This window comes from Anser brachyrhynchus (genome assembly GCF_964034855.1).
Source record: "Anser brachyrhynchus genome assembly, chromosome: 7".
Lineage (NCBI taxonomy): Eukaryota > Metazoa > Chordata > Aves > Anseriformes > Anatidae > Anser > Anser brachyrhynchus.
In genome coordinates this window covers 10,634,133-10,647,167 of record NC_137701.1, presented here as the reverse complement: position 1 = coordinate 10,647,167, position 13,035 = coordinate 10,634,133, and the positions used below count along the sequence as shown (strand labels likewise).

Here is a 13,035-nt window from a genome sequence, read left to right as displayed (position 1 = left end):
TTAAACACAGATAACTCGTGCTAGTACCATCGGCATGCCAGAGGGGAATGTCTGCCTGTTCGTACTCCCTGCTCCTGGCTCTTGGGAGTTATCAAAGAGAAAAACAAAGCTCTGGGGTTCGGAGAAACCTTAAAAACAAAATAAGTCAAGCTTGGGACAGCCGTGCAAGAAAAACTTTCCATAAGAAAGCATCACTTCATCTCCCACCAAACTTCGGTCTTGTAGGGTTGCGTGGAAGGTAAAGGCAGGATCGCTGTACATTTGAGGTGGTGTGCTGGTTTGTCCTCTGTAGTGAGGATGAAGGTCAAGTATTTGGGCTGAAATCATAATTGTATTTAACTAAAAGTCTGAATTGCTAGACCTGGCTTTTACCAGCTCCCAGCTGCTGCAGCTGATGACCCTACCGTGGGGCAGGATCGGGGCCGGCACCTCTGCCCTTCTGCTCACTCTTCTTTGGGATTGCTCTCGGTCTTTCAGGTCTCACAACTTCCCACCGTGGTGGAAATGGTTAATGCAGCTTCCAACTCCTAAAGCTTTAGGTTTGCGGCAGAGCCTGGGAGCTGACAAGGCCCAACACTGTGGTTCCACCAGCAGAGGCGCGTTTTTGGTTTACAAGTGAAATATTCTGCTTGGATCTCTTTTGCATATGCTTTTCACACAGGTATTTGTATTCTCAGGCTCTCTGAGATGTTCCTAACCGAAACCTGTTGTTCTCATCTGATATCTTAAAATTGTGTGGATTTTTTCCATTATTAAGCAAAGGAACAGAAAAGTTTGAGTCAGTCAGGAAGCTTCTAGGAGCTATTCTTAAATCTGGCTCTTCTACAATGGGAAGATCCCACAACTTTGCCTGCATCCATATTCCAAACTCGTGACGTTTTGTGATGCTAGCGAGGCATGAATGTATTCAAGCTCAAAACACTTCTGACTGTTGCTTTTGAGTTTGGGGGTTAAATGGATTCCCGTAGCTGATAGTAGACCACGGATGCCTCCCAGCTTCCCCTCTAGCATGACTTAAGCTCGTCTGACTTCACTGTGCCGAGAAGCACTTAGGCCTTTCAGCAGTTTCCTTCCTCCTCCTTGCTGTGCCGCCTTCTAGCCTCAATCGAAAATAATCTGTTGATACTGGCAGTACATTTTGGTGATGAAAACCGGACATTGTTTTCCTAAGAAGCATTTAGTTGTGTACACTTGAGTTCATTGCCTTGGTTACGGTTTACAAGGAGGTTTTGTTAACTCTGCCAGCTGAGATGCGAGGGTGCCAGGGTGCCCACAGCAGACAGAAATGATGAAGTGAAATGCATGAGTCGTTTCTTCTGCCTTCATGACTTCAGAAGGGTGTTACTCTGTGGATTTTTATAGACATTCTTGAACATGCGAAGAACAAGATTACAAACTTGAGGAGGAGGGGGTGGGAGGGGAGAAAAAAATCCTTGAGTAACCAAATTTTTCTATTAATACAAAGTGCTTTCTGGCTTTTTTCCTTAAAATGAGGCTGGTCTTCTCAGTGGTGGGAACAGACAATACAAGTAATAAATATGCTGTAGAGGGACGATGCTGGCATGCTAAGAGATGCTATTTGAAGATGACAAAGGGAATACACAGCAGAATTTTTGTAAATGTAAGTAAAACTGAGTTGCATATGGAGGTGACAGGCACTGTTGCAAAGTGGTTGCTGATTTTAAGAACTGATACTGGTGTGGTCCAAGCTGGAGCCACTGTGCTGTATGTCACAGGCTTTTCTGGTGTTTAAATCTACCTCGGAAGGTTTTGACTCCTTAATTCCAACCTGAAGCCGTGCTTCCAGGCCCCTGCAGAAAGCAGCTCTGGTACAACACACCCTGAAGACAAAAAAAAAAAATCAATTGGGTGTGACCTGTGTTGGAGGCGAGGTTAATGGAATTGGTTTGCATTTTATGGATGACTGTAACGTACCTCAGAAATGGCTGTGATCTTTCCTTCTTCCTTATGACACAATTACTTTGCAGTTATAGGTAAGGGTTTGTTTCAGAGCACTTCTCATTGCAGTTTTCTGAGTTGGATGTTTAGGATTTAGGCCTGCATCTGTGTAGGAATGCAGTGTCTACTTTCGGGCCGTGCTGTCTGGCTGCTGTGAGTACCGCAGGCTCCCCGAGTCACCCAGCAGTTCTCTCTGACTCAGAGCTGCTGCCACCAGCTCAGCGGTGCTAAGTGGCTTTGGCAAGCCATCAGGTAAGCCATGGCTCTGAGCATCGCTGCCTGCCTAGCTTGCGGCTTGGCTCACGCGGCTCCAGCGCCGTGTGTGCTCGCTTTTCACTTCACCCTGCCTGATGAACACCCTGGGGCTCGAGCACCGGGAGGAAGGAGAGGTGAGGAGGAGGGCATGATGTGGCTGCAGAGTTCCTCTTCCTGGGAAATCCATCAGCACCTGCTGGCCTATCCAAACCAAATGAACCACACTGTGTGTCAGATCAGACCAGCCATGCCCCAGCTCGTGTTTTGGACGCTGTCAGCTCCGTATCGCTGAGAAATGGAAGTTGGTGACGATGGGAATGACCACCTGGTCCTCGAGTTCAACCTGGAGGTCCGTAGTGCTCTTGTTAATTGTGATTTGTCCTGAGGCATGAAGTGTTTTCTCGAGTAAACCAAATGAAAACAAACATCTCGGGTTCTGTATTGATTTGGAAGTAATCAGAAAAAGGTGTGTGGGGTTCCTCAGTAACTTATGCCTTGTATGGGAAGTACTTGCATCGCTAGCGTGTCTTCCTACAAAACTACAAAAAACTACAGTGATGCTACAAAAACTGCACAGATTTGCCAATAAATGCGAGTGGAGGCTAATCCTTGTTAATCAAGAAAACTGTAAAAATTACACATTTTAAGTTACCGGAAAATTTAGCATACTTCTTCATGCTGAGTTCTGATGCTTCAGATTGATGTAGTTAACGTCCACCTCCTTTTCTTCTCTGTTGAAACCTTTGCCTGTAAGGACAGACATTTTTCCTGCAGAACTAACGTAAGGGCCTGGCTCCTGTCCTACCGTGGGGCAAACTGCCATGGCCCAGAGGTGCGCTTCACATCTGCCTTTGGTTTTTGGGTCTCTGCGTTGCTTGGCTCTTCTGCACCAAGGTGAGGAGCTGAGTGCTGCGGGGGAGCCCCAGGTAACTTGTGCTGGACTCGAGGACGCTGAGAAAAGCAGCACCGCTGGGCTGCAGCCACGGAGCGAGGCACTCTGCTCCGCGTTGGGCTCCTGGGTCATGCAAGGACCTGCAGTACTCGCTTCTCCTCCGGTCAGTGGGACTTCCTGGCATCCTCTGCCCTTACTGGCAGAGGGTAAGGGAAATGTGGCAGGCAGGAGCGTTATCAGGCTGAAATAAAGGGCTTAGGGCTGTGTGTTTTGTACCAGCTGAGTAGGGCAGCGTTTCCTGAGCATGATATGTTGGCCTGGCTCCTGATTTCAGTACAAGCTGCTCAGGGAAGTGAAATAGGTGGGTGTTAAATGTAAGTTAGGGATGTTTGGTCTGTACTGAATTTGGGCTGCATCCGACGTGTGCTGGGCCTCCCTTTTGCTGGCCGTTTCACGTCTTGCTGTGCAGGCATGCCTGTAGTGCATCCTGGCGAGTTTGTCTTTACCAAGAAGAAACTGAACACAAGGCAGCTGTGTGTCTTTGAATCTCCAGTTATCATCTTCCACAGTAGCTTAAGCCTGACTTTTTCTAGTTAATATTTGTATGTATACACAGCTTTGAGGCGTGTGATTGTTTTCCTGTTTCACAGGAGCATGTATTATTTAGATCTGTTAATTTCTTTCTGCTTTTATGCACACACTCAAAGTAGACTTAAGTCCATTCACTTTTTTCAGATATTCTTTTTTAAAGCAAGATTGAGTCTTTTACCCTGTAGTGAAGCAAAACACTGGTTAAGGGGAAAAAATACCTGCAGGTTCCAGAAATAGGAGGCTTTGGAGTCGGATGGAAGGCAGAGAATCAGCCTCACACCTGCAGAGCCTCCCCGTGCGTGTGCCCAGCCTTTCCAGGAGCAATGGGACGTGGCTGTGTCCAGCGCCTGCCAACGAATCCAGCCAGCATCCTACCCTCCAAATGCAAAATAGTGCCAGCGCTTCCATAATTAGCTAAAACATTGTCAGCGGCACGGAAGATGCAGGAACAGGGTGCTCTGCCAGGGTGAAGAGCTGGCTTCTCGGCGCGAGGTGAGCAGCTCATGGAAAAACTGAGCTCAGCTGCTGGGTGGAGGCTGCGCGAGGTCCCAACCTTTGCCGGTGACCAGGAAAAGAGCGAGCAGGGTTTAGTTGCTAAGGGAGCGCCCTGTTTTGCGTCTCGGCAGCCCGAGAAGAGCCGGTGCCAGGAAGAGATGACTCGTGGTGTTTGCTATTGTTGCTGCTGCGGAATCTCAGCGGCTGCAAGGAGCTGCTGGCGCTCCGGTCCCCCTCCCTGCCCTGCCTCTGCTTCTGAGATCAAATCGGGTGGGATCGAGGTGGCACTAATGTCTTTGGAGACAGGGTCTCTGCTCTATTCATCAGATTTTCTTAGGTAGATCTTGAGGCATCGATTGTTTAGTGTTGCTTAAACACCTGTGTTCTCTAATTCTTTTCCTGATTTTTTTTGTGTCCCCCCAGCACATTTTAGTCCCATCTAGTTCATCACCAAAGACCTCTTGAAACACAGAATTCCCTTTTTTTGTCCAGCCAATGTTCCTGATTGCTGACTCTGCAGTACCTTGAGACTTAGAAGATGCTTTTTCCTGTCTTTACATACTCAACAATGAAAAAAAAAAAAAAAAGGCAAACAAGTTGCTATTTTTTAAATAATCAAGCCCATGCTGGAGCATCCAGCTCAGATCACTCGTTTTAAGCTCAGCTCTACACAACCCTGCACACCGTATTGATATAATTGCAGCAAATTAGCAACAGTTAGGTGGTTTATTTCTGAGATGCAAATGCGGGCCATGTGAATAGATGCATGTAGGCATCAGTTCAGGTGCTGCTGGGTGTTATCTCCAGCGTGCTCAGAGGCTTGGATGTGCTGCCCAGAGGGCGGACATGCACTGAGCAGGGAGTTTCAGTTGGTGCTGGTGTTCGTCAAGGAGGTTGTGAGCCCGGGAAGCTTGGAAACCACCCTCACAATCCGTTCTCTGCCATAAACTGCTGAAGGGAAGCGCTTTACGTTAGCACTGACAACAGCTGCTCCGCCAAAGCCGCCTGGGTCTGGGGGAGATTTTGGCACCGTGCCCGATGGAAGCTGCCGCCCGCAAGGAAACCCCGAGGCGTGCTCGGGCGAGCTGCTGCACTGCTCGTGACATCCTGAGGCTGGTGATGGAGCCCGACGGCTCGGGACGGGGCTGCAGCTGCCTGTCGCTGCTGCGCGCACGCTGCTGACTCAGAGCCGAGCGCCAGCAGCCCGCGGAGCGAGCGAGGAACCGGGCTTGGACTTTGTCCCCGGGGTGTCAGAGCCTCGTGTCGGCACCCGAGGGACGCCAGGAGGGCTGCGTGCCCCCCAGCAGGGACCTAGCGATTAGCACTGGGGATATATGTTACCACTCTCTGTTTTTTCTTTCGGTTTTTCATGAGAAGAACAGACTGCGGCCATGCAGACGGAAGCAGACTGCCTGAGCCCAGAAGCTCAGAAACTGGTAAGGCAGGCGGGGGGAGAAGGAGGGAGGGAGGGAGGGTTGCTGTGCTGCCCAGGGCTCCCCAGCTGCCCCAGCCCCAAAATCACAGCGGGGCAGGGGAAGCACCTGTGCTCGTTCAGCTCTCCCCAGGCTGCTCAGCCTTCAGTCAGCTCCCCTCACGCTGGTGTGCGTTTGCACTGAACGTGCCTAAAAAACAGCCCTTCGTGGTTTGGGTTTTTTCAGCCCAGCAGGGACGGCGCCTGTAGTCCCACCGGTACTTTGCAGTCCCTGTTACAGCAAGTACCAGCTGCCTGCCGTGAGGTTCCTGGGCACTTACTGAGCTGCTCGGCACTGCTGTGTTGTGAGGTTGCTTCCTACAGGTTTCTGCCCCGCACTTGCAGCTGCCTGTGCCTTTGCCTGAATTCAAGCGTAATGATCGTGGATCCTTAGAGAAAGTTCCGTCGGTTTTTTGCATGTGTCTTTTTTCTATGATTTGGAACAGTCTATGAGTATTTAGCCTTATTTTGGGCATGTGTGTAATTCACAGCAGCTCTGCAGCTAGTAAGGTGCCTGGTTTTGCCCCTGACTGACAGTCACGGGCAGCTAGCTCTGCAAAAGGCTGGGAATTCTCTAAGGCTTTTCAAAAATAAGGCACAAAAATGTAAGCTGCTCACTGCTCAGTTTGGTATGGAAGCAGATAGCACCAGCTGAATTGGTTCTGTGCTTCCTACAAGTTTCAAAGCAGCCCTGTGCCTGCATGAAGTTTTAAAGGAGGGATTTCTCAGCTGCTGACATGAGCTGTCGCTCTACCCATTCCTCGTTCCTCGCTGTCACCCCGTGGCTCAGAGGGAAGCTGTCAGACGAGTCCATAATGGGCCTCTCTGCCTAAAGAGTGGTGCTGGTCGGTGGTGGTTAGCAAGGAATCCTTGGTTTATATTTAGGCGAACCTGCTGCCCTCTGAGCCATTTGCATGTAAGAGAAAGGTAAGCTGGGCAGGATGTGGGCTGAGCAATCCCTGTGTGATTCACAGGCTCGCCATCAGATGATCAAATGGTGCAAAGTGTATTTATTTACAATCCCAACTGGGATGCAAAAAATGCAGGTGAATGACCTCTAACCACAGAAGTCATTTCCAGACAGCCTCGTTTCAGGGCGAAGGAGCGTGTGGTGATTCAGGGGCAGCTCCTGGAGCTCGCTGGTTTCCATCACTTGTTGCTCGAGTGGAGAGGAGGTGGAGGACAGCAGTGCTGCGGGTTTACTGCGGTAAATACGTGCGCCTGCTGCACTATGGGGATATTGCAAGTCAGGTGCTGCTTGTCCAAATAAGCCTTACAGTTTTGAGAAGTACAACAAGCCTTATCAGATTTCTTTTGGCTAATGAAGCATGTGACTTACGTAAAGGGAGCGAACCGTTGTGCAACGCTTGAGGAAAAAGCTTTCACCTGCAGAACACAGGACCGGGATGGCAGCACCCATGAAAAGTTGTGCTTGCAGCAAATGCGAATTGCTGGCTCTGTCTGAAGCACATTGGCAAGAAACTCAGCCTGAGAATAGCTGTTACAGAAATATGTAATAGCTGTTGCAGGGTTTGCAGGTATCATTTAGTCGGGCAAACATATGTCTTAAAATGTCTGCGGCATTGGGATCAGAGAGCTTTCTGAATATGGTTTTGTGCTGGCAAGCTAACAAACGCTTCAGCCCTCCACAAAATACAAAAAAACAAAACTAATCTTAATTTTTAGCCTTAGAAGCAGATCATTTTGAGAACGTTGGATTTAAGGAGAGCTTTGTATAGATTGAAACCTTCGATGCGTGTAGCTGTGCGGTAAGTCAACATAATTTTTTTCAGTGCTCAAAAAAGCAGCATAATTTCCTGCCTTTGTTGGCTATTTCTTGGGGCTTCCAGTTTAACAATGAACCCTTGAACGCTGCAGAAAGGAAAAGCTTCACGAATGCACACCTTCAGGATGTGTGTCATCAGCCTCTACCTAACCAAGTCACCTCCATAATTCTCTCATCGGGACGATAATGGACATCCAGCTTCCCTGGGCGAGAGGACGCCGCGCTCGGGGTCGGGAAGTCCCCGCTTCCGCCAGCATTGTGCTTCGTGCATCGGCGCTGGGCACAGCACAGGTTGACCCCACAGCTGTGGATATTCCCATTTCTCCCCACAGCCCCGTGGGGCAAACAGGGGGAGGAAACGCTGCTGGCCCTGCCTGGCTGGTGTCCAGCGTCTGCTTGTTCTTGGACGGTGTCGCACAGCGGTAACGAAGCAGGTCGCAGGCTGCTCGGGGCTGAAGGTGCTGAACTCCTTCGTGCACGATAAAGATCTGCTGCGCAGGGCTGGATCTTCCTTTGAACACTAAACCGAGCGTTAAGCAGGGCTGTGGGGCGCAGAGCAAGAGGACAGGCAAAAGCAACACGCACTTCGCAGGGCATTCGCAGCTATAAATCACTGCGGGGGATTGCACTGCAATGACAAAAATGCAGGATGTGTACTTGGAGAGTTCCAGCGACTTCCCTGAATTAAGGCAATTCTTTTTCAGCTGCTGTGGGTTTCCACGCTCCTCTCGGCAGCGTGGTTGTCATCTCCTCTTGTGTTGCCCACGGGGCGTTGCAGAAGCCCCTGCGGGTTTTTTTGGATGACACACACAGTTCAGCTGAAGCCGCCAGCAATCTTTGTCAGATGCGCAATGCTTCATAAAAGGGAAGTTACAAAAGCTCTTTAATGAGTGCAATTAGGCTTTGTGTTCTTACTCGTATGTTTTTGCCAGTGATCTGTCACTTCTGATGAGGCCTGCGTTACTCACGGAGTCAGTAGTGAATTTTAGATGGTTCTAAGATTTGCTTCCTTCGGTCTTAGTGATTTATCTCATCTCAAATCCCTTGAACAGCTATTTATTTTAGCAGCCTCAAGACTCTCATTTTAGCTTTTGTACTCCAAATTTTCAAAGTCTGCCTGTGCTCATCACTGCTGGAGGTGTGTTGAGCAGCGTTGTGTCCCTTGTCGGGGTATGGGCGAGGTGACTCGGGTCTGGTGTGGGAGTGCTCAGGCTGGAGGGAGGCCAGGGCCATTCAGGCAGAGCCTGTTTTGGGACAGTCAGCATGGGGAGGAAGGCCGAGTTCACGCCATGCTTTGCAGGGTGTGCAAGAAACCGAGGTATTTATAGCAGAGAGCTATTACTGCAAAAATGCAGCCCAAGTGTGTGGTTTGATGAACCAAGACAAGCTGAGTCGTGCTCCTGCTTTTGAGGAAGAGGTCCATAATAAATCTAACCCTCTTACACCTTTGCTTAAAGTCCGTAGTGGCAGTGGAGGTCACGATACGATCCTTCGTGTGTCTGCAGCACCTGGCTTTGCTGCTGCCAGCAGGTGGGCTGTGCTTCTGTGCAGGAAAACTGCCAGAAAATACTCTCCAAAGGCTCATGGACAGCCTCAGCCATGAAGGGTTGGGAACCATTGCGGTAAGACATGGAGCTTGTGCCGCTGGCTGACCTGCTGCTCCTTGGTAACAACTTTCTGGGTACAGGCGAGTACTTCGAAGCTGTTGCCTACCCTCCAGAGGAACTCAAAGCGTCTGGCATGCCGAAAAGTCCTTCTAAACTGACCTTGCCTAAGGTAACGAAATAAGCTTTGTTTGGAAGTGTTCAGTTCATGCTGAACCGAAGCGCTGTCAGCGTGGCTGGCACCAGGGGTTATTGCTTATTGGATCGATCTGTCATGCCATGGGAATCTTGTCCTCCTTGCATGTTGCTGGCCACGTGTCGTCTCACTTCGCTGTGGATGTGAAAGCTCTAGGGAAGGATGGCCTCGTTCTTGCAAACTGCCTTCATCCAGCACAAAAGAGCTGGTGGTGTCGTGAACCGGGGTGGAAACAATTCAGTGATCACTGGAGAGCACCCAGGCACCCTGAGGAACACATCTGAAGTGCAATGGTCAGTTTACTCGTGGAATTTGCTGCAAAATACCAGGCTTACGGAAGGCTGCCCTTAGTTCCTCCGCTATGTAAGATGAGGCTACGGAGAAGCCAACAGGCTGGCTCTTCATGGGGGATGCGTGGAGGGGGTGAGCTCAAACTGGGAGAGGATGGGTCCTGACACGACACAGGAGGGGAAAAAAGTCTCTATGAGGATGGCCAGGCATCAAAGCAGCGGCCCTGAAAAGCTGCAAAGCCTCCAGCCTCGGAGGTTTTCAAGACCCAGATGGACAAAACCCTGAGCAGTGTGGTCAGAGCTCGGTGCCAACGCTGCTCGGGGGTGGGAGCAGAGACCTCCCGTGGCCCCTGCAGCCAGAAAGCGTCTGTGATGCTTTGGTGCCACACGAGCGAGTCACTTGGAAGTATTAGTGCTCGGGGTGGGATAACCTTGTGTTGGCTTCTTACAGAGGTGCCAGTAGGTACGTGCTAATGGCAGGATTTGTTAGGTTTGAAAAAATCGTAATTCAAAAGCTATTTAAAAGGATCCGGAATATTTTGTTCCCTTGCTTGCGGTGACAGATACTTAATGCTGAGGAGCCATGTGGTCCTGGAAAGACAAAGTTCATAAAAAACATATGCTAGTTCCAGGACGTGAGCCAATCCGAGATACTAAAGGAAAATGTATTTTTACTCCTGCATGTCTTAAAGGTTTGAAAATTGGCTCTGTATGAGCAGGCGAGGGCTTCAAAGCTGTAATACAGTAAATTGGAGGCTCCCCATGGATTGCACTTAAAACCAAAATGTATCCTATATATGCACGTATACGTAACGTGCCATTTCACGGGATGTTCAAAAGAATAAATCACTGCAGTCAGTGCTGGTATCTAGGGAACTGGCAAGCCTTGTTCTCAGGGAGGGCTTGGAATATTGTTTTTTTCCTTCATTTTCCAGGTTGCTTCGTTTCATTGTATGTTGTGCTCAGTTCTGGAGGATGTGTTCTTCTGCAGTACAGCTAGCAAAGGTGTAAATCCGTTGGCCCTTGTCATACAAGGAGAACATATGGGGAAATGCACACGTATGTGTGTAAAGCACAGCATCTGCATTTTACATACAGCTGTGTTTCTAATCTGGGAGATCAGCTGGTTGTTGAAATTCATAAGGAAGATACCCACAATCATTTTAACATCCAAATAATCCTGGCTTTGTCGCTCCTGGCAGGAGGGAAGTTAAGATGTGCAGTTGTGTACTGGGTGGTATGTTCTGCTTACGGAGTACCTTGTTTTATATATGAGGAAAATATAGCCAATAACTTGCACTGATGTTCTTTGTCACCATCACCAACACCAGACCTGGGGTTTTAGCATACAATTTCCAGATACATGTACAGATTAAGTTTTTGTTGCTGTTTATTTTCATTTTTGTGATATTTCTTCAGACTTACAGCACAAACAATTGCTTCTCTAAGCTCATAGGAGTCAAAGTCGTTGTTTGAAGGAATTGTGGCTTCCGTTTCCTATCTCTCTCCAAATATCTTTAATTAGCTGGAGCAGGATTCCCCTTCCTTGGGACGCACAGGTCCATGTTTGCAGGGCTGCTGCAATCTGGTATCAGAGGAATCTCCCGACAGCCCCTGGCGATGGGCAGCACGCAGCAGTCCTTGTCATGGAGGCTGGCCTGCACTCACAGTGCTGCCTCTTGTTCTTTAGGTTTCTTTTCAGGTAAAGAGATCACATAAAGTCAATCCAATACTTCTTCCAGCACTGTGATTTCATGCCTTGGAGCATGTTTATATAGTGGCTGCCTTAAAAACTTGCAGACCTCACAGCCTGGTACGTACCTCCATCCCTGGTAGGGTGCACAGGTGTGTTCATGGTTTTTCTCCAGTGCACAGCTAATTGCCTCGAAATTCAGACTAGGAGCCGAAAAGAGCTGAGCCAACACTTGGTTCTTTCTGCCGTGGACGCTTTTACCCTCTGAGAAGGTTTTCTGGTGTTGCAAGTGGTTTCCCAACCTGAAGGTGTCTGAGGTGTACAGATTAGAAACCGCTTTCATTTAAATGTATGGTATTTGCACAACAGGGAGCTGAAACAGTCCCCAAGATCTATAGATACATAACATGTCTGCTGTCTGTGTGTCTGTTATTATTAATACATTTTTTTCCAAGGGACTGTCTAATTCAGATTCTTTGTTGTTATTTTTGATGAGGTTTTAAGATGTACAACACTGCGGGATCTCAGACTTTCCGTACACGAGCTTGTGCTTGGCTTTCCCTAGTCCTTCCCTGTTACCTGAAAACTGTAGCCCTCTTCCTCCTGGTCCGAGTGGTTGAACATTTTTGGGGGGTGGGCAGGATACCTTTATTTTTCCTCTCTTCTCTTGGCTTTCCTTCTGTTTAGGAGTACTAGCAAAAGAGCTGGTGCTCTTACTTTCTGTATGTTTGACCTGTATATTATTGTAGTTTTTCCTGCCAAAACAGGTGCTTTGCTTACAGGGAGAAGCTCTAGAACCAGGGGGGTTGAATTGGGTGCCCTCCTAGAATGACGAGAGCGCGGGATCCCCCTTGCTCCCTGCCGAGTCCTCCTGAATTACGCTGGATGCACTGCTCGCAATCCCACCGGACCAAAGCTGAGCTGACTTTGCACATCAGGCTTCCTGTTTTCGCCTGGGATTAAAACCAGATTATTAAAAATGTTCCTTCCCAGTCCGTTCTGGCACTTTCAACCCCGTTGAAATGAGGAAGCTCTATAGCTCTCGTGGGAGGCCTGTTCTTAGCAGGTTTCCCCTCCAGAGAGGTTTGGGCTTAAATGGCGACGTCTGGATGCTCAGAATGAGCCGGTGTGTTTGCTCAGGATCCCCATTCCCTTGCCTCCATCGTTCCAGCCCTGGTTGTGTGTAGTTGCGCTGAAAAGCAGCGTTCACCGAGCCGCTGCACCCTCCTGTGTGCTCACACCATGTCAGCCGTCGGGAAGAACAGCACGTAATGTGTTTGCTGTGGGTCCAATTAACTCATCAATAAAAAAACAATTGCACCGCATGGGGGAAAAAAAAAAAAAACCTAACAAGCAAGACCTGCCTTTCTTAAATAAATCAATCCGGCAGTGTTCTCCCTAGCAGCATTTCCTCTCCAGCCCCACAAATGGTAATTAAAGAAGCACGGGGCGCTGTTCAAGGCAGCTGCTAACCGGGGGTAGTGCCCGCACGCGGGTGCATTACCTGCCGGTGAAGCACAACAAGTTGTGGAAGGCAGGGCCATTCCCTGCAGGAGGGAATTAACTCCTACAGGTGTGTTTACAGCCCTGCCGAGTCCAGCCTCCGTGTTTGGGGCCCTGCTGAACGAGCGCGCTTTGCGTCGGATCGCCCAGCTGTAATTTCACCACTGTGTTCCTTTCGCAGGCTGAAGCGAGGCTGGCGGCGAAGCGAGCGGCGCGGGCAGAGGCACGGGAGATCCGAATGAAGGAGCTCGAGCGGCAGCAGAAGGAGGTACGTCCGAGGTGCTGGGGGCACGATCCAAG

At 49.3% G+C, this 13,035-nt stretch overlaps 1 protein-coding gene across 18 annotated transcripts in view; it reads left to right on the top strand.

Moving 5' to 3' along the window:
* Window positions 1–13,035, top strand: part of LRRFIP1 (LRR binding FLII interacting protein 1) — a 104,839-nt gene that overhangs the window by 32,270 nt on the left and 59,534 nt on the right. For 10 of the 18 annotated variants that reach the window (XM_080598766.1, XM_080598765.1, XM_080598754.1 and 7 more), the window contains exon 2: window positions 12,917–13,003. In XM_080598766.1, the coding sequence (XP_080454892.1) occupies window positions 12,917–13,003 (87 nt within the window). Of the gene's footprint in view, window positions 1–4,987; window positions 5,629–12,916; window positions 13,015–13,035 lie in introns of those variants that run through there. The other 8 variants (XM_080598752.1, XM_080598767.1, XM_080598753.1 and 5 more) reach the window with 3 other exon arrangements.